General features: G+C 50.1%; 1 protein-coding gene across 15 annotated transcripts in view; it reads right to left on the reverse strand.

Annotated features, from left to right (window-relative positions):
• The window catches only part of LOC118225672 (zinc finger MYM-type protein 4-like), a 48,821-nt gene that overhangs the window by 18,601 nt on the left and 8,834 nt on the right, over positions 1–21,386 (reverse strand). For 12 of the 15 annotated variants that reach the window (XR_004764884.1, XR_004764882.1, XR_004764883.1 and 9 more), the window contains 17 exons: positions 20,978–21,275; positions 19,792–19,969; positions 19,120–19,332; positions 18,780–18,933; positions 18,559–18,674; positions 17,019–17,387; positions 15,833–15,983; positions 15,043–15,215; positions 14,312–14,678; positions 13,673–13,852; positions 12,284–12,327; positions 11,513–11,654; positions 11,034–11,149; positions 9,981–10,116; positions 9,505–9,678; positions 7,254–7,348; positions 586–730 (listed from right to left, as the gene is read on the reverse strand). Coding sequence is in view for 9 of the 15 variants with exons in the window: in XM_035414547.1 (XP_035270438.1) it covers positions 586–730; positions 7,254–7,348; positions 9,505–9,678; positions 9,981–10,116; positions 11,034–11,149; positions 11,513–11,654; positions 12,284–12,327; positions 13,673–13,852; positions 14,312–14,678; positions 15,043–15,215; positions 15,833–15,983; positions 17,019–17,387; positions 18,559–18,674; positions 18,780–18,933; positions 19,120–19,332; positions 19,792–19,969; positions 20,978–21,275 (3,051 nt within the window). In the remaining 6 variants the exon portion in view is untranslated. Of the gene's footprint in view, positions 1–585; positions 731–4,809; positions 5,911–6,024; positions 7,349–9,504; positions 9,679–9,980; positions 10,117–11,033; positions 11,150–11,512; positions 11,655–12,283; positions 12,328–13,672; positions 13,853–14,311; positions 14,679–15,042; positions 15,216–15,832; positions 15,984–17,018; positions 17,388–18,558; positions 18,675–18,779; positions 18,934–19,119; positions 19,333–19,791; positions 19,970–20,977; positions 21,276–21,386 lie in introns of those variants that run through there. The other 3 variants (XR_004764886.1, XR_004764887.1, XR_004764885.1) reach the window with 3 other exon arrangements.

Below are 21,386 nucleotides of genomic sequence, written 5' to 3' on the forward strand. Positions count from 1 at the left end.
GGCAGAGAGTGCGAGGGGGAGGGGTGGAGAGTGGGAGTGGAGGGGCGGAGAGTGGGAGTGGAGGGGGAGGGGCAGAGAGTGCGAGGGGGAGGGGCAGAGAGTGCGAGGGGGAGGGGCAGAGAGTGGGAGTGGAGGGGGAGGGGCGGAGAGTGCGAGGGGGAGGGGCAGAGAGTGGGAGAAAGACGGGAGGGGGGGACAGGAGGGCGGGAGAGAGAATTTTAATAACTGTTATTAATGACTATTCTTATTATTATTATTACTACATTATGACAAGTATTTCAGGGAATATTGTATTATAGTTTATGTAATTCTTTGGCTCAGCAAATGATGTAACGGAAAATTTGCATTTTAAATTCAACTGAGAGAGAGGGAAAGAGCAAGAAATACAGAGAGAGAGAGAGAAAGGGCGAGAAAGACAGAGAGAGAGAGAGAGAAAGAGCGAGAAAGACAGAGAGAGGGAGAGGGAGAGAGAAATAAGGAACCTGAACAAGAGCGAGAGAGAGAGGGAGAGGGGGAGAGAGAGAGAGGGAGAGTGAGAGGGAGAGGGAGAGAAAGGGAGAGGGAGAGAGAGAGAGAGAGACTGACCTTTGTCTCTGTTTTCCCGCACAGACTGTACCCAGCTCTTCCATGCGTTGACGCCGTACATGTGCAGCAGCTTGGATCGGCCAGCAGGGGGCATTGCCGCACGCGCAACACCGCTAGCAACCACCGCTGCAGCCCGCTTACGGCCCTGCAGGTCAAACACACACACACGCACACACACACACACATACGCACGCGCACACACACGCGCACACGCAGACACACACACATACAAACACGCAAGCGCACACACACGCGCACACACGCAGACACACACACATGCACACAAACAGACACAGGCAAAGTAAAAAATAAAATCACGCAAAGATAAAATGGAGGATCCAAATGCTTACTTCAATGGGTGTATTTACACAGTAATATTAAATTGCTTTACTATTGATATATTCCCAAAATTTTTCATATTCTTTTTTTTTTTTTGCTTACTGTTCGGAAAATACATTTTGCACTTTTTTTCTTGAAAGGTGCTATATAAATAAATAAAATGATAATACTCCACCCCGATCGTGGACATTCCCAGATTATTGAAAAGGTCATGTAAATGCCTTTATCAGATCATCTTCACTGGCAAAATGTCAAATCGGAATATTCACAACCAGATTAGGACTCCTGGATTATTGCCCGATCTTCAGATATTTTGGAGCATGTGGACGCATTACTCAGATTTCCTCTGTCTTTTGAAACTGTGTCAGCTGGAAGTTGAGGATCCTGGATGAAAACTCGCATGCCCTTTCCATTGAGCACACGGATGCCACTTATGGAGAGAACCACATAAACGCAGCCACTGGAGCAATCGCATGACTTATATCTGTGTGTACACAATAACGCAAGTACAGGCATAGACTGATTTCTCCCAATAATCTGGGTATTGGTGTGCGTGTACACAGAGAAATAATGACAATTTAGAAGTTTGTAAAGTTCTAGTATGCACATCACTTAAGCAAACTATAAGGAACATTTACGAAGACCGACGTAAATTACTGTGAAATATTGTGAAAAAGTTTTTTTGCTTTATTATTAGAATAGTAGGCCTATGTACAATCAAAAATTGTCACAAAATAGCGTTAGAACACGTGTAATTAATGCTCAAAAGCTCTTATTGTGCATGCCTTTTGTTTTCAGTTTATCAAGGAAAATGTTGTGCTAAATATGAATGTAGACGGAAGCAACGTTAACTTAGGAGCGAAGGGCAGCCACAGTACAGCACCCTGGGACCAGCTCCAGGTGGAAGGCCAGTTCAAGGACAAAGGCAGGAGGACACCTGACCTGACACGCAGGTGTGGGAGGAAAGTGAGGATCCAGCCGGCTGGGACTCGAACCCAGAACCCAGAGTCAACAGTGCTAACCACTGCGCGACCATAGTTTGGGAACAAAGCCAAATGGCCTGCTTGCACTCCTTTAAAATAACAAATCCAAAATGGCAGCTGGCCTGTTTGACCTGCAGCAGGTGTGTTTTCCCTCTGCAAACTGACCAGCTGCTGTGGCGGCCATGTTTTTACCCGAAAAATGGAGCTGAAACACTTCTACTTCAGTCACGTCCCTAGAAGACATGTTCCAGGGTCCGCCCGAAAAAACGTGGTGGTGTAGAAAGCTACGCAGCTTTCACCGATAGGCGAATATGTGCGAGAACCCACATAGTCCTACATTTCGGGCAGGCATAATGTGGGTTTCTTAAAAACATGCACTGCGGTCTAGGGAATGTGTGCTGTTACAGAACTTACACCGTCCAGCAACATTTTTGGACTTCTATTTTGTAATTAGAGAGCCAAGCACAAAAGACGCTGTTTCTTGGTTTTATTTTTCTTCCACTGCTTTTTGCACTTCTGGCAAAACAGCCTGGTTGGTTTTTACCAAACTTTGCACATTCAAAGAGAGTTAGGCCAGAAACACACCCAACATAAGAACGCAGACGCAGACGCTTCGAGTTACGGAAAGTTGATTTAATGTCGCCTGAAAGTCTTAATGCGACGCAAGCGCAAGCCGCAGTGTCAAGTGTTGCAACAAGGGGGCGCTACAGCAGACAACAACAGGATTTGTGCTCCGTCTTTCACAGCTGTCCTGGATCGACAGTGCTCGGGTTTATGCCTCTACAGGGGCATAAGAGCGCACGTCGAGTGTGCACAACCAGGACGAGCGTTTGCAGCGTCAGCCCAGTGTTCTCATTAGCCCAGTGTTCTCATTAGCCCAGTGTTCTCATTTGTGTGCTTCTGCAGGGTATGTTTCGGGCCTTCCTCCAAATGGCCAAAAGTTTATGCAGACTGGCCTCTTGGTGGCGCTATAGCAGTCAGTTGAAATTGCAACCTTTGACAGTCTTAAGTCAGGATCCGTTAGTCCGACTGACACAAAATCAACGTCCACAGATCCAGCTACTCTTTTCGAACAACATTTTGACCAATGAGGTCCACCATACCAGATTTTGCATTATTTTTCACTTTTTTGGAAAACCTTAGAAATAAATTTCCTCCAAGATGCTTTAGCCAATTTTCATGAAACTTGGCAGAACGCATCTACACCCAAATATCTTTAAAAGTTATTTAAACAAAGTTGTTACACTTTTAAATGTGCCCACAGGAAGCCAATGAATTTGCATGTGGGCATGGCTTTCAACACAAAAGCGAAGAAATCCCAAACGAAAAGACGAAACATTGTGTTTCTATTGAGAGCTCCATCCTGAGGAAAAGTACAACAAATTGGCCTGATTCAACCATTGGGTGGCGCTATAGAGCTCAAACGTTTTCAATTTCAAAATTCACAAAACATCACTGTTTTTTCATGGTTTGGGCTAGGCCCTTTTGTTCCAGTGAAGGCAAATCTTAATGCTACAGCACACAATCGCATACATTCTAGATAATTCTGTGCTGCCCCAACAGTTTGGGGAAGGCCCTTTCCTGTTTCAGCTCAACAATGCCTCCTGTCACAGCGAGGTCCATATAGAAAATCGTTTTGTCAATAACGGTGTGGAAGAACTTGACCGGCCTACACAGAGCACTGATTTCAACCCCATCCTACACCTTTGGGATCAGTTGGAAACCCAACTGCGAGCCAGGCCTAATCACCCAGTCAGTGACCTGTCCTCACTTCTGGCTGAGTGGAAGCAAGTCCCTGCAGCAGTGCTCCAACTTCTAGTATAAAGCCTTCCTAGAACAGTGGAGGTTCTTACAGCGGAAAAGGGTGGATCAAATTCCATATTAATGGACATGATTTTGGATCAGATGTTGGATGTCAGGTGACCACAAACTTTGCGATATAGTGTATGCCTGTTTAAATAGCAGGACATTTGAGGACAGCCCTAAAGAATTTGCCCCATTAAATCACCAAGGAGTGCTATGGAGTTCTGCAAATTCTAAAATATATATATATATATATATTTAAAAAATGTAATTTATTAAATAGTAATTTAAAATATATATATTTTTAAATCATTTTTTGTACTTTTGACACTTGCTTGGCTGACTAAGCACCTCATTAGGAACATGCATATGTGGGGTTTTTTTTTTTCATTTGCATTAGTGAGTGCTTGGGCCACCGTAGTTACTGACTGCAGCTGTATTTCCTAAATTAAGTGGCAATATTGGATTTTTCGAGCTGAACCATGCAGCCCTAAGGGCAGTGATTTCCCTCAAGCTGAACCATGCAGCCCTAAGGGCAGTGATTTCCCTCGAGCTGAACCATGCAGCCCTAAGGGCAGTGATTTCCCTCGAGCTGAACCATGCAGCCCTAAGGGCAGTGATTTCCCTCAAGCTGAACCATGCAGCCCTAAGGGCAGTGATTTCTCTCCCCCCAAAAAACCTACCCAGCACTCAGGCAGCGTATTTGCTTGAAATAAGGGGTTTGTTTTTTTGTACTTATTTTACATTGCTTGATTTTTAAATAATTCATTAGATCTGTGGAAGATGCAAAGAGCCAAGGAGCTGCATGCAGAGCTCAGCTCTGGGGAGGTTTTCACCAGAAGAAGCTTTTGAAGAAGCAAATACTAGGAATTAATCAGCCAAGATTAAAGAACAACAAGTATTAAAGGAATATTCCAAAGAACTTAGTACTCTTTTTAATCTTCATAAAAATGTAATTCTAAGAGTGCAGTAGTAAGAGTATCCTACTATCCTAAATATAAAAATTCTCACTGTGATTTTAAATGATATGCTGTGAAACAGTCGTACCAGAGACGCACTTCAGAGAAACGCGTGTAAATCAAACACACGGGAAAGCGAGCTTTTTGAAAATGAGAATATTTACTTCAGAAAAGGTTGGCGCAGTGAAACATCACCGCCCTGCGTGAACAACACAAATATAAGACAGGGAAGGGGACACTTATCAGACAACTCGTTAAAAATGAATATACTACAATCACAGAGAGCGGTTAACAGCAGCACAGACGCACAAAAACGAATTTGTCTCGGAGAGTAACCTTCGTGTGCCGCTGCCCGACAGTGACTCATACCAAGCAGACTTCCGGCCGGGCACATGACTGACAGGAGGACGAGCCAGTGAAACCCACCGGCGCTTCACCAGGTCCAGTGTTTCATAGCGCGGGCTGAACGAACAGCCCGCAGCAGCTGAGCAATGGGAACAGCAGTGTTGCTTAGCAATGGGAACAGCAGTGTTGCTTAGCAATGGGAACAGCAGTGTTGCTTAGCAATGGGAACAGCAGTGTTGCTTAGCAATGGGAACAGCAGTGTTGCTTAGCAATGGGAACAGCAGTGTTGCTTAGCAATGGGAAGAGCAGTTGCTTAGCAATGGGAATAGCAGTGTGTGTTTTAAAACTAACGGACAGTTAAACTCAGTTAAACAGTTAAACTCAAGACAGGATGACTGCAGGCCCTTCAGCGCCTTCCCAGCATCCTCAGCTCTGAGGATGCCTCTCATTAGAGCCTATTCGGCTGTGCAGGACTCCCCCTAGAGGGCGATTCGCAGAACTGCACCGAGTCCGCCCCGGGCACGGGGCTGCAGAGGAATCTCTCAAGGAGACGGCGGAGCACGGACCGAGCCCCCAAATCTCCCAGTCTCCACATTCTGCGGGGGCACCCCGGTCTCCCAAAAATGGAGCAAAAGGGGCGCAGAGCGTTTCCACCTTTGATCTGTCCGGCCTCTTTTCTGGTGGGGGTGGGGGCGGGGGGGCGGGATGCTGTCACACCGTTTTTCTCAAGGCATCAACCCCCAAAACTCTCCACTGAAGTGCCACAGTCCGCTTCCCTTCCCCTCCAGGACAATCCACCCTGCAGGCGCTGGGAGAGAGGGGCTTCCTCGGCGGCCTGTGGGGGTGTCGGTGTAACCCCCCAACACCCCCGGGGGCCCAATCAGCTGGAGGAACAGCTGCCTCAGGAACAAAAGAAAAACAGAGTTATACAGCTTTCCCCCCCCCCCCAAAAATAAAAAATAAAAATGACTGTCTATGCAGGGGCAGAGAGGAGGCCAGCGGATACTCACAGGACGACGCTGGAGTTCTCCCCTCCTCGCTGGTGCTCAGAAAACTCCCACGTCTCAGGACTCCCATTGGCTGGTGTTCCAGCGGGTGTGGCTTGCAAAATGTGCTGCTGTAGGGCGCCCTCTGGTGGCTGAGGCGGCAGTAACGGACCGCTCACCCCGGCGAGACTCAGTTAAAACGTTTGGAGGTTTGGAAGTGGCACCGGGTGTTGCTGAGGTAGACATAATAGCGGTGGGGTGGGTCTGCAACCACCTACAGCTGCAGAGACCCTTCACTGAACGCAGGGCTGGAGATTAATTCGGTCAGGGGAGCTTGTGGACTAGGGGCATTTTTAAGGGGGTGAGGGGCAGAGGGGCGGGGGTTCAGGGTGTTAGAAGCCATCAGGGTAAGGACGGTGTGGGAAGTGCCGCGGTTCCCGACTGGAAGAGAAAGGACGGTTTCTGGGACCAGGGCGCGGGAAGTTTCGGGGTCCCCGCTGGTGGAGGTTTCGAAGCCGAGGGTGGGGGAGATTCCGGTGTTCAGGGCCATAGGCAAACGGGTGGTTTCTGGGTTCAGGGTGGGGGTTAGGGTTAGGATGGGGGAAATGTCGAGGGTCAGGGAGGAGGACGCTTCGATGTCCAGGTTTAGATGTGAACGGGCGCTTTGGAGATTCAGATTTAGATGTGAACGGGCGCTCTCGCGTTTCAGATTTAGATGTGAACGGGCGCTTTGGAGATTCAGATTTAGATGCAAGTAGGAGACCTTGAGGTTGAGATTTAGATGTGAACGGGAGATCTACAGGTTCAGGTTTAGATGTGGACGGGCATTCTTGAGATTCAGATTTAGATGTGGATGGGCAGTCTTGAGATTCAGATTTAGATGTGGACGGGCAGTCTTGAGATTCAGATTTAGATGTGGACGGGCAGTCTTGAGATTCAGATTTAGATGTGAACGGGCGATCTTGAGATTCAGATTTAGATGTGAACGGGCGATCTTGAGATATAGATTTAGATGTGAACGGGCGATCTTTAGATTCAGGTTTAGATGTGCACGGGCGATCTTGAGATTCAGATTTAGATGTGAACGGGCGATCTTGAGATATAGATTTAGATGTGAACGGGCATTCTTTAGATTCAGATTTAGATGTGCACGGGCGATCTTGAGATTCAGATTTAGATGTGCACGGGCGATCTTGAGATTCAGGTTCAGATGTGGACGGAAGGTCTTGGGGTTCGGGGGAAGCGGGTCGTACCCGTTTCCTGGGGGGGAAGCTGTCTCGGGGTCTCCGGCTGTCTCTGTGTCGCAGGGTCACACTCAGGCCTTTACCGGACTCTGGCTCCAAGGACTCTGCAACAAAAAACACCCACAATGCAAGATTAGAATCGCCCCCTGAACCCTCACATGGCACATTAGTTAGCAGGCTGGGCTGTGTTGTTGTTTGGTTGTGCTGGTGTTGATTTTAGGTTGTGCTGGTGTTGATTTTAGGTTGTGCTGGTGTTGGGGTTAATTTTTCATTTTTGCTGGTGTTGGGTTGTACAGGTTTTGGATTTGGTTTTGGGTTGTGCTGGTGTTGGTGTTGGGTTAATCTGATGTTGGTGTTGAGTTGTGCAGCTGTCAGTGTTGGGCTGCGCTGGTTTTGGTGTCGAGTTGAGCCGAGGTTGGTGTTGGTGTTGAGTTGTGCTGGTGTTAGTGCTGAGTTGTGCCGGAGTCGGTGTTGAGTTGTGCTGGTGTTGGTGTAGAGTTGTGCTGGTGTAGAGTTGTGCTGGTGTTGAGTTGTGCTGGAGTTGGTGATGAGTTGTGCTGGTGATGGTGTTGAGTTGTGCTGGTGTTGAGTTGTGCTGGTGTTGCATTGTGCTGGTGTTGAGTTGTGCTGGAGTTGGTGTTGAGTTGTGCTGGTGTTGGTGTTGAGTTGTGCTGGAGTTGGTGTTGAGTTGTGCTGGAGTTGGTGTTGAGTTGTGTTGGAGTTGAGTTGTGCTGGTGTTGGTGTGTGTTAGTGTTGAGTTGAGCTGGTGTTGGTGCCGAGTTGTGCTGGAGTTGGTGTTGAGTTGTGCTGGTGTTGAATTGTGCTGGTGTTGGTCTTGAGTTGTGCTGGTGTTGAGTTGTGCTGGAGTGGGTGTGTGTTAGTGTTGAGTTGAGCTGGTGTTGGTGCCGAGTTGTGCTGGAGTTGGTGTTGAGTTGTGCTGGTGTTGAATTGTGCTGGTGTTGGTCTTGAGTTGTGCTGGTGTTGAGTTGTGCTGGAGTGGGTGTTGAGTTGTGCTGGTGTTGGTGTGTGTTGGTGTTGAGTTGTGCTGGAGTTGGTGTTGAGTTGTGCTGGTGTCGGTGCTGAGTTGTGCTGGTGTTGTTTCGCGGTTGGCAGTGCTGGCGTGTGTTTTGGTGTTGTTTCGCGGTTGGCGGTGATGGTGTGTGTTTTGGTGTTGTTTCACGGTTGGCGGTGATGGTGTGTGTTTTGGTGTTGTTTCGCGGTTGGCGGTGATGGTGTGTGTTTTGGTGTTGTTTCGCGGTTGGCGGTGATGGTGTGTGTTTTGGTGTTGTTTCGCGGTTGGCGGTGATGGTGTGTGTTTTGGTGTTGTTTCGCGGTTGGCGGTGATGGTGTGTGTTTTGGTGTTGTTTCGCGGTTGGCGGTGATGGTGTGTGTTTTGGTGTTGTTTCGCGGTTGGCGGTGATGGTGTGTGTTTTGGTGTTGTTTCGCGGTTGGCGGTGATGGTGTGTGTTTTGGTGTTGTTTCGCGGTTGGCGGTGATGGTGTGTGTTTTGGTGTTGTTTCGCGGTTGGCGGTGATGGTGTGTGTTTTGGTGTTGTTTCGCGGTTGGCGGTGATGGTGTGTGTTTTGGTGTTGTTTCGCGGTTGGCGGTGATGGTGTGTGTTTTGGTGTTGTTTCGCGGTTGGCGGTGATGGTGTGTGTTTTGGTGTTGTTTCGCAGTTGGCGGTGATGGTGTGTGTTTTGGTGTTGTTTCGCGGTTGGCGGTGCTGGCGTGTGTTTTGGTGTTGTTTCGCGGTTGGCGGTGATGGTGTGTGTTTTGGTGTTGTTTCGTGGTTGGCGGTGATGGTGTGTGTTTTGGTGTTGTTTCGCGGTTGGCGGTGATGGTGTGTGTTTTGGTGTTGTTTCGCGGTTGGCGGTGATGGTGTGTGTTTTGGTGTTGTTTCGCGGTTGGCGGTGATGGTGTGTGTTTTGGTGTTGTTTCGTGGTTGGCGGTGATGGTGTGTGTTTTGGTGTTGTTTCGCGGTTGGCGGTGATGGCGTGTGCTTTGGTGTTGTTTCGTGGTTGGCGGTGATGGTGTGTGTTTTGGTGTTGTTTCGTGGTTGGCGGTGATGGCGTGTGTTTTGGTGTTGTTTCACGGTTGGCGGTGATGGTGTGTGTTTTGGTGTTGTTTCGCGGTAGGCGGTGATGGCGTGTGTTTTGGTGTTGTTTCGTGGTTGGCGGTGATGGCGTGTGCTTTGGTGTTGTTTCACGGTTGGCGGTGATGGTGTGTGTTTTGGTGTTGTTTCACGGTTGGTGGCGCTGACCGAGTGGGAAGTCGGCCTCCAGGTCCAGTAACGGGAGCGTGGCAGAGGGGGCGGGAGAGTCCTGCTGGTCGGAGGGGCCCAATCGCTGCGTGCCGGGGGCTGGCTCCTCCTCCCAGCTGCGGGGCGTGGACAAGCCCTCCGACTCCAAATCCCCACTGTACGTGCTGCCCTGGTCTGAGCACAGCATTAAACAACACAGAATCAACATTACAAACAACACAATCAACATTACAACATTACATACAACACAAAATCAACATTACAAACAACACAAAATCTACAATACAAACACAAAATCAACATTACAAACAACATAAAATCAACATTACAACATTACATACAACACAAAGTCAACATTACAACATTACAAACACAAAATCAACAATACAAACAACACAATATCAACAATGCAAACAACACAAAATCAACATTACAACGTCACCTACAATCCCTCCTCTATTCCCCCGCTCCGATACCTCCATAAGAGATGGGTTTGTCCCTCTCCCCCTCCTCTTCCTCCGCCATATGGTGGTCGGGGGGGCTGTTCGGAGCTGGGTGTGCACTGCTCTCAGTCCGGTCCAGTGAGGAAGGTACAAACAGCGGCACAGGCAGCTACAGGAACACACAAGCACACAAAAATATGAACACATTAATATATGGACACATGAACATGCAAACATATGAACAAAGGACCATATGGACAACAGGAACATATTTACACATGAACATATGGACACAAGAACAAAGAAACACATGAACATACGGACACAGGAACATATGTACACGTGAATATATGGACACAGGAAGATATGAACACACGGACACAGACACAAAGTGCACCTGCACAAGTGAACACAGCCCACAGGTAAGCACTGGCAATACAGGAGGAACAGCTTGTGTAGGAACAGTATACATGGAAGTGGGTGTAGTACAGGTGGAGGTATGAGGATGTAGCACAGGTGAGGTGGGTGTAGTACAGGTGGAGGTGTGAGGATGTAGCACAGGTGAGGTGGGTGTAGTACAGGTGGAAGTGTGAGGATATAGCACAGGTGAGGTGGGTGTAGTACAGGTGGAGGTGTGAGGATGTAGCACAGGTGAGGTGGGTGTAGTACAGGTGGAGGTGTGAGGATGTAGCACAGGTGAGGTGGGTGTAGTACAGCTAGAGGTGTGAGGATGTAGTACAGCTGGAGTTGTGAGAGTGTAGTACAGGTGGAGGTGTGACAGTGTAGTACAGGTGAGGTGTGAGGGTGTAGTACAGGTGGAGGTGTGACAGTGTAGTACAGCTGGAGGTGTGATGGTGTAGTACAGGTGGAGGTGTGAGGGTGTAGTAAAGCTGGAGGTGTGAGGGTGTAGTACAGGTGGAGTTGCGCAGGTGTAGTACAGGTGAGGTGTGAGGGTCTAGTAAAGCTGGAGGTGTGAGGGTGTAGTACAGGTGGAGTTGCGCAGGTGTAGTACAGGTGAGGTGTGAGGGTGTAGTAAAAGCTGGGGATGTGCGGGTGTAGTACAGGTGGAGGTGGGTGTAGGCATACCGGTACAGGCAATCCCACAGGGAGGGGGGTGTACTGGGAGTACAGGTGCATCGGCACAGGAATGAAGACAGGTACAGGAACCGGCAACACCAGGATCTTCTGCCCGTGCACTTCATCTGGGAACGCACATGCGCACACACACACACACACACAGAATCACCATTAGAACGCTGCGTAGAAGCATTAATATATTATTCGCAATGTGTTTGCCGTGTGTATGCACCTGCATGCGTATGTGCATGTTTCTGTGCATGTGTGCATGTACACAGGCATGCATGCATGTTTGCTTGCATGCACGTGTGTATTTATACGCGTGTATGTATATGGGCATGCATGTATGAACGTACGTGTGTGCATGCGCATGTGTGTATGTATATGGGCATGCATGTATGTACGTATGCGTGTGCATGTGTGTATGTATATGGGCATGCATGTATATGGGCATGTATGTATGTACGTATGCGTGTGCATGCACACACCTGTCTGAGACTCCACACTCTTCTGGTGTGGTTTGCACATGGTTCCCTTGTTCTGGCTGATGGGCCTGCAGAGCAGAGCCTTGTTCTTCAGCACCCTGCGGGGCGGGGCCGGGAGCTTCATTGCATCTGTCTGCGTGCTCGCCTGCGCAACAAATCTGCATTACTGCAACAAACCTGCGTTACTGCAACAAACCTGCATCACTACAACTAACCTGCATTACTGCAACAAACCTGCATCACTGCAACAGACCTGCATTAGTACAACTGACCTGCATTACTGCAACAAACCTGCATTACAACTGACCTGCATTACTGCAACAAACCTGCATTACAGCAGCTGCTTGCCTGCACAGCAAATCTGCATTACTGCAACAAACCTGCATTACTGCAACAAACCTGCATTACTGCAGCTGCTTGCCTGCACAGCAAATCTGCATTACTGCAACAAATCTGCATTACTGCAACAAACCTGAGTTACTGCAATAAACCTGCATTACTGCAGCTGCTTGCCTGCACAGCAAATCTGCATTACTGCAACAAACCAGCATTACTGCAGCTGCAGGCATGCCCACACCCCTAAAGACAGGGTCATAGACACGAATACATGTATGCAGGCCTACAACCATGCCAAAAGACAAAAAACATAAACAGTCTCTCTCACACACTCAAGCACGCACACACACGCACACACACACACACAAACATACACAAACACATGCGCAGGCACACGCACGCACGCACGCACATGCAAGCACGCACACACACACTCACGTCTCCATTGATCCTGGCCTGGATGAGTGCTGTGGGAACAGCCCCTGCAAAATACAGACTTCATTACCAAACTGACAGGTTAAAAAACAGACTTCTCAAAAACACAGACATATGCTAATGACTTTACTGTACAGCAGGTTATGGGTATGCAGTAATAAGGACTGTACCATACTGCAGGTTATTGGTATCCAGTAATAATGACTGTACCGTACAGCAGGTTATTGGTATGCAGTAATAAGGACTGTACCATACTGCAGGTTATTGGTATCCAGTAATAATGACTGTACCGTACAGCAGGTTATTGGTATGCAGTAATAATGACTGTACCGTACAGCAGGTTATTTGTATGCAGTAATAATGACTGTACCGTACAGCAGGTTATTGGTATGCAGTAATAAGGGCTGTACCGTACAGCAGGTTATTTGTATGCAGTAATAATGACTGTACCGTACAGCAGGTTATTGGTATGCAGTAATAAGGACTGTACCGCACAGCAGGTTATTGGTATGCAGTAATAATGACTGTACCGTACAGCAGGTTATTGGTATGCAGTAATAAGGGCTGTACCGTACAGCAGGTTATTGGTATGCAGTAATAAGGGCTGTACCATACTGCAGGTTATTGGTATCCAGTAATAATGACTGTACCGTACAGCAGGTTATTGGTATGCAGTAATAAGGGCTGTACCGTACAGCAGGTTATTGGTATCCTGTAATAAGGACTGTACCGTACAGTAGGTTATTGGTGGGAAGTAATAAGGACTGTACCGTACAGTAGGTTATTGGTATGCAGTAATAAGGACTGTACCATACTGCAGGTTATTGGTATGCAGTAATAATGACTGTACCGTACAGCAGGTTATTGGTATCCTGTAATAAGGACTGTACCGTACAGTAGGTTATTGGTGGGAAGTAATAAGGACTGTACCGTACAGTAGGTTATTGGTATGCAGTAATAAGGACTGTACCGTACAGCAGGTTATTGGTATCCTGTAATAAGGACTGTACCGTACAGTAGGTTATTGGTGGGAAGTAATAAGGACTGTACCGTACAGTAGGTTATTGGTATGCAGTAATAAGGACTGTACCATACTGCAGGTTATTGGTATGCAGTAATAATGACTGTACCGTACAGCAGGTTATTGGTATCCTGTAATAAGGACTGTACCGTACAGTAGGTTATTGGTGGGAAGTAATAAGGACTGTACCGTACAGTAGGTTATTGGTATGCAGTAATAAGGGCTGTACCGCACAGCAGGTTATTGGTATGCAGTAATAAGGTCTGTACCGTACAGCAGGTTATTGGTATGCAGTAATAAGGACTGTACCGTACAGCAGGTTATTGGTATGCAGTAATAAGGACTGTACCGTACAGCAGGTCATTGATTACCTGGCAGGGCAGTGTTTGCAGTGACATAGGGCTGTCCCGTGGGGGCGCTCGCGAGCGACACCACGTTAGCGATGACGGGCGTGGCTTCCTTGGAGGCGTAGACAGGGAGGTGGGACACGGCAGGTGCCCCGGCAGGGGGGGGCAGGGGGGCAATACAGGCTGGGACGGCACCTGTGGGAACTGGGGGTGGGGGGGGGATGTTCATACTTACTGCAGTGTACAGTTACAAATTTCAATTACAAATGTTTTTAACACTTCAAAGTTGATAAGCGATAAATGTCAACTCGGGGCTGGTGATATGTATAATATAAAACATAAAAAGGACTTGTCTTACCATTGTCTGTTTTAGATTAGCAGTATAGACTTCCTCATAGGTTTCACCACTAGCACCAGTCAGATAGCATTACGTTAGCTAGCTAGCCAGTTAGGCAGTGCTAGTTGGAATTAGAACATTACTTGCTCAGCAACAGAGCTAAAATCGGCCAAGACAACAGCAAACAAAACAAATGCCCTGGCCGCAATTTTACTCAATTTATCCCTATGCATCAGTCCCCATCAATCAAATACAGAACTAGAAATTAATTTATAACGTTACTGTTGCCTGGCAACAGGAGGACGGTATTGTACAGAAAGACGTACTGTGTGGGGGAAGGGCGATGGCGCCAGAGAGCTGTGGGTGTTGCTGCTCGTAGGTGCTGCTCAGGGGGTGTTGCTGCTCGTAGGTGCTGCTCGGGGGGTGTTGCTGCTCGTAGGTGCTGCTCGGAGGGTATGGCTGTTCGTAGGGGCTGGTCTGGGCTTGCGGCGGCTCGAAGGGGCTGGTCTGGGCTTGTGGCTGCTCGTAGGGGCTGCTCTGGCTGCTCTGGTTGTGCTGCCGATCGCAAGTGCTGCTCTGTTGGTGATTGAAGAGCAGCAGGCAGGACAGGTCGCAGAAGTGCTTCATCTCTCCCAGCCACTTCTGAGACTCCAGCAGCTTCCCCTGCCGCAGACACCAGTCACACTTGGCCATCTGGGGGGTGGGGGGGGGGGGGGTTAATACCTCATCGCTCACAGGTACACAGCGGGGTCACTTAGCCAGGCCCTGGAGAACCCACAGATTTCTGGTTTTAGTTTCTCCCAGATACCAGCAGAAAATTCAGACCCAAGAACCCCGCTGAACTGAATTTACTGCTGTACCTGATCAACTGCTGATCAGCACACCCTGCAGCTCGACTGTACACCAACTCAGCTTACACAGATACGACCCTAATACTCCTAATACAGTGTTATGTGTGTTCACTGTGTGACAGGAAGTGTTCTCTGTGTGAAAATAAATGCTCTCTCTGTGTGACAGGAAGTGATCTCTCTGTGTGAGAGGAAGTGATGGTTCTGACCTGGTAGAACAGCACTGTGTACAGAGCCATGCACTCCTCCTTGCAGAACTCCTCCAGCTTCCCGCCGAAGTGGTTCTGGATCATCTTCTGGGCCGTGTTGGTGCAGTAGGCACAGGTCCGACACGGGTTCCCCGTCCGCTTGGCCAGGTCGTGCTTAAAGAGCAACTTACAGCCTGACGTACGGACACACAGACGCACACGCACGGACACACAGACACACAGACGCACACGCACACGCACGGACACAGGGACACACAGTCACACAAACACAGGGACACACAGTCACACAAACACAGGGACACACAGTCACACAAACACAGGGGCACACACACAAAGTACTGGCCAATCAGTAACTCAGTGATTCATCAATAATTCATCGGCTTCTAAAAGAAAGGATGGACTATATACCTTTTGTTGGCTGGCTAGCGAGTAGAACAGTCTCTCCAGGCATAAAACCCAAACACTCTGCAGTCTGTTACTGAAGCTGAGCAGCTTATCTCTGTAGTCAGATTTACCCAAATAAAGGTGAGCTGGTTACTAGTATTAATGGTAACAACCTAGCTGCCTTCTGCTGGAGCAGTGGTAACCGACTCGGTTCCTGGACATTTACAATCCTGAAGGCTTTCACTCCCTAACAAAGCACACACCAATCAACAGCTAGAGATTTTGTTGAGCTGCTAATTAGTAGAATCAGGTCTGGGGAGTGAATCAGGGCAGAGAGAGAGGGAGGGAGGGAGAGGGAGAAGAAGAGAAAGAGGGAGAAGAAGGAGAGAGGTGTGCTGGAACTGACCCTCGCTGCAGAAGGGGCGGTCCACATGGTTGAACTTGACCACGTCCCGGAGCATCTTGTCGAGCTTGCAGTACTCGCACCTCGCAGTCACGAAGTTCAGCTTCCTGTACTCCTCCGTGCAGAGCTTCCCACAGAACAGCACCATCTGGCCCTGGAGCGGAGAAACCGTTACTCTCACACACACACACGTATGCTCACACGCACTCACACACACACATGCGCACTCACGCACGCACACACACACGCGCGCTCATACGCACTCACACACACACACGCACTCACACACACTGGAGCGGAGAAACAGTTACTCTCTCACACACACACACACACGCTCATACGCACTCACACACACACACAGGCACTCACACACACTGGAGCGGAGAAACCGTTACTCTCACACTCACACACGCACTCACAGACACACTCACACACACTGGGCAGCAAACACAGCACTGTTTTATTAGTGGTCAGCACAGCAGTGTTAAACATACCATACCCTCAGCAGAGACTTTCACACTACAGACACCAAGGGGGACAGTTATAAGCGTGACACCAGACAGACAGTGAGGGGGACAGTTATAGGTGTGACACCAAACAGATGGTGCGGGGGAAGGATATAAATGTGACACCAGACAGACAGTGAGAGGACAGTTAAGCGTCATACCAGACAGACAGTGAGAGGATAGTTATAAGCGTGACACCAGACAGACAGTGAGAGGACAGTTATAAGCGTGACACCAGACAGACAGTGAGAGGACAGTTATAAGCGTGACACCAGACAGACAGTGAGAGGACAGTTATAAGCGTGACACCAGACAGACAGTGAGAGGACAGTTATAAGCGTGACACCAGACAGACAGTGAGAGGACAGTTATAAGCGTGACACCAGACAGGCAGTGAGAGGGACAGTTATAAGAGTGACACCAGACAGGCAGTGAGGGGGACAGTTATAAGAGTGACACCAGACAGGCAGTGAGGGGGACAGTTATAAGCGTGACGACAGACAGTGAGAGGACAGTTATAAGCGTGACACCAGACAGGCAGTGAGAGGGACAGTTATAAGAGTGACACCAGACAGGCAGTGAGGGGGACAGTTATAAGAGTGACACCAGACAGGCAGTGAGGGGGACAGTTATAAGCGTGACACCAGACAGGCAGTGCAGTATCATGGCTGAAAGGCCGGTACCTTGAACTGCAGCAGCTCTGGTTTGGAGGAGAAGAGTCGGCGACACTGTCTGCAGCTCAGCTTCACCAGGCCGTGGGAGGGAGGGGCGGGGCCTCCCACCAAGGAAGGCGGGGCCTGAGCAGGGGCGGGGCCACGCGGCAAAATGGCGGGAAGGGCAGGGCCGTGACCGCGAGGCGACGGCGAGGGAGGGGCCTGTACGGGGCCAGGTCCGAGGGGTGGGGCCTGTCCGTGCCGCGGAGCAGAGAGCGGGGGCAGGGTTGCAGAAGTCTGGGGGGGCAGGGGCACACCAGAGGGGGGGGCGGAGAGGGGCTCCGGGGCAGCAGAGCTTCCGTTCACCTGGCCCTGAGGGGGCACTTTATTTAAGCCCGCCTACAGGGGGAGACAGAGAGCACGTTCAGTGACTCACAGAAATGCATCACTCTGTGGTGGCCAGCAACTCAGCAAATATTATTCGGTAAATATAGTCCACAGCAGCAGACTTGGGCCAACACAAGTTTCAGACATGAGGAACTCTCACTGACCCCCTAAACCCCCCAGAAATCTACTTGTTGGTTCTACATATTTCATAATGCAATCCCAGTGCAGTTTAATAATTCACCCAAATCCAGATTAACTCGTTTCTTAATGAACCAGTTCACCCAAGAATGAAATGAAGGTATATTCCCACTGACCCAGAGTACTGTATATCCATCCAGATAATTACGCTGACATCTGATGAGTTTTCTAGATATCTGCGGCAGCTAGCCCTGATGCAACGGGACCTCAATGGGTCCAAGCTTTTGTGGCCTCAAAGGGCCAGAAATTTACACTCGTAAAACTCAACGTCTCTTTCCAAATATAGAACACCAGGCTTACCCAAGAACATCCACAGAGCTTAATTTGTGCGAGGTTTCATCGAAAACTACAGCTGACGAAGTACACCAACCGTCCATTTCTGCACAAAGTCTCAACCAAAGCATGGCAGTGTTAGCCCAGCTGAGCCCCAGAACCCAACCGAACCTCAGAACCCCAGAACCCAGCCCAGCCCCAGAACCCAACTGAGCCCTAGAACCCAGAACCTAGCTGATCCCCAGAACCCAACCCAACCCAGCCTCAGAACCCAGCTGAGCCCCAGAACCCAACCGAACCTCAGAACCCCAGAACCCAGCCCAGCCCCAGAACCCAACCGAACCTCAGAACCCAGAACCCAAATGAGCCCCAGAACCCAACCCCGCCTCAGAACCCAGAACCCAGCTGAGCCCCAGAACCCAACCCAACCCAGCCTCAGAACCCAGCCCCAGAACCCAGCTGAGCCCCAGAACCCAACCCAGCCACAGAACCCAGAACCCAGCTGAGCCCCAGAACCCAACCCAACCCAGCCTCAGAACCCAGCCCCAGAACCCAGCTGAGCCCCAGAACCCAACCCAGCCTCAGAACCCAGAACCCAGCTGAGCCCCAGAACCCAACCCAACCCAGCCTCAGAACCCAGAACCCAGCGAGCCCCAGAACCCAACCCAGCCTCAGAACCCAGCCCCAGAACCCAGAACCCAGCGAGCCTCACCTGGAAGGTGAGGACGCAGTTGTAGGAGCAGAAGTTGCGGATGGAGCCGTCGTTCAGGGCCAGGTGGAACTGCGGAACCGCCACCACCCTGCAGCTGGTGCAGGGGAACGAGGCACCTGCACAGGAGATCAGCCTTACATACCTGTGTGTGTGTGTGTGTGTGTGTGTGTATAGGGTGTGTGTGTGTGTGTGTGTAGGGTGTGTATGCGCGCATGCGGTACCTGCAATGCTGGAGTGTGGGGCTCCGTTAGCATTAGCAGCGCAGGCTCCAGAGCAGTACAGCTGGATTTTGCTCTCAGGACCGGCCCCCTCCACCATGTCCACCACCGAGCGAGGACTCTGACAGCCCGCACACGGGACCACCCTGCTGCTCTTCTGCAACACACACACAGCCGGTCACCGGGGAGACAGGGGGGGGCGGGGGAGGGACAGCGGGAGGAGGGGGCGGGACGGTGAGACAGGGGGGCGGGACGGTGGGACAGGGGTGAGACAGCGGGATGGGGGGTGGGACGGTGGGACAGGGTGAGGCAGCGGGATGGGATGGGATGGGGGGGGTGTTACCTGCTTGTAGGCAGCGAGGCAGGGCGGGCTGCAGAACTTCCGGACGGCGCCCTCTATCTGCAGCAGCTGGCAGTGCCCCACGCCGCTGTAGCAGTAGGTGGCGCAGGTCTCACAGCAGTTCATGGTCAGGTTGTTGGAGGAGCGGAAACGCGTGAAGCAGGCGTCGCTGCACAGCTTGTGCACCGCGCCCTGGAAGTTCACCTCGTGGTTAATCTGCGGGGGAGACAGCTCCACTGAGCAACAGGGCCTTCACCACCACCACCCCCCTGACCGAGCAACAGGGCCTTCACCGCCACCCCCCCACCCCCCCTACTGAGCAACAGGGCCTTCACCCCTACCCCCCCACCCCCCCCCTCACTGAGCAACAGGGCCTTCACCACCACCCCCCCTCCCCCCCTCACTGAGCAACAGGGCCTTCACCCCTTCATATTATCAGAGTTATTTCCTAATGTTCATATATGGCAGTGTTCAGGTTAGCTCATGTTGCCAGGTAACAGCAGCGAGAATTGCAGCGCCTGGTAGCTGGAGCTGTGCAGCTAAAAATAAAATGGCACGCACAGAACTCTGGGATAGATGGAGACCTGGTGCTTGGCTCCCCATCGAGGGGAGGTGAAACGTGATTCAGAAACCCACCCCACCCCCCCCCCCCCCAGCGACCTCTGACCCCCGTACCACAGCAGTCTTCTTGCAGACGCTGCACTTGATGGCGGTGTCGGCGGGGGGCTGCGTGGCCCTGCTGCTGTTGCGCTTCACGTCGAAGGAGGAGAGGCAGGCCTGGCTGCAGAAGTTCTTCACCGTGCCGTTCCCGTCCACGGGGGCGATGATCACGTCCTTCGGGTTCACGATCTCCCTGGAGACAGAAACAGCACTTGGGACGGGCCACGCAGGAAACTCAAGGGAAGACATACGCAGAGTAAAGTGTGTGGTATATACGCAGAGTAAAGTGTGTGGTATATACGCAGAGTAAAGCGTGTGGTATATACGCAGAGTAAAGTGTGTGGTATATACGCAGAGTAACGTGTGTGGTATATACGCAGAGTAAAGTGTGTGGTATATACGCAGAGTAAAGTGTGTGGTATATACGCAGAGTAAAGTGTGTGGTATATACGCAGAGTAAAGTGTGTGGTACAGATGCAGAGTAAAGTGTGTGGTATATACGCAGAGTAAAGTGTGTGGTATATACGGAGAGTAAAGTGTGTGGTATATATGTGCAGACAGTAAAGTGTGTGGTATATACGGAGAGTAAAGTGTGTGGTATATATGTGCAGACAGTAAAGTGTGTGGTATATACAGAGAGTAAAGTGTGTGGTATATATGTGCAGACAGTAAAGTGTGTGGTATATATGCAGAGTAAAGTGTGTGGTATATACGCAGAGTAAAGTGTGTGGTATATACGCAGAGTAAAGTGTGTGGTACAGATGCAGAGTAAAGTGTGTGGTATATACGCAGAGTAAAGTGTGTGGTATATACGGAGAGTAAAGTGTGTGGTATATATGTGCAGACAGTAAAGTGTGTGGTATATACGGAGAGTAAAGTGTGTGGTATATATGTGCAGACAGTAAAGTGTGTGGTATATACAGAGAGTAAAGTGTGTGGTATATATGTGCAGACAGTAAAGTGTGTGGTATATATGTGCAGACAGTAAAGTGTGTGGTATATACGGAGAGTAAAGTGTGTGGTATATATGTGCAGACAGTTAAGTGTGTGGTATATACGAAGAGTAAAGTGTGTGGTACATATGTGCAGACGGTAAAGTGTGTGGTATATATGCAGAGTAAAGTGTGTGGTATATATGCAGAGTAAAGTGTGTGGTATATATGTGCAGACAGTAAAGTGTGTGCTATATTCACACACTGACTTGAGGCAGGAGTGGCAGGTCTTCCTGGTGCTGGGCGCTTTGGGGGCGGGGGGCAGGTTGCAGCCGGTCAGGCACACGGTGGAGCAGAAGAGCTGCGAGGAGCCTTTGCGCTGGAACGCCGTCTGTCCCTTCTGGAGGACTTTAGTGCAGCCGGAGCAGGACACTCTGACCGCGCTGGGGGGCGTGGCACTGTGGGGGGGCGCGGGCAGGGGAGGCGTGTCCATCCGCAGGACTCTGGGGGGTGCTGCCGACGCCCGTCCCGCCCCAGAGAGCGAGGGCAGAGGGGGTGCCGCTGGAACTGAGAGGCGAATAATCAGACACAGGCATGCGCACGCATACACACACAAACGTATAGGTACACACACCTCATACACACAGAAATGTATAGGTACACACACCTCACACACAC

Source organism: Anguilla anguilla, chromosome 1, assembly GCF_013347855.1.
Source record: "Anguilla anguilla isolate fAngAng1 chromosome 1, fAngAng1.pri, whole genome shotgun sequence".
Taxonomy (NCBI): domain Eukaryota; kingdom Metazoa; phylum Chordata; class Actinopteri; order Anguilliformes; family Anguillidae; genus Anguilla; species Anguilla anguilla.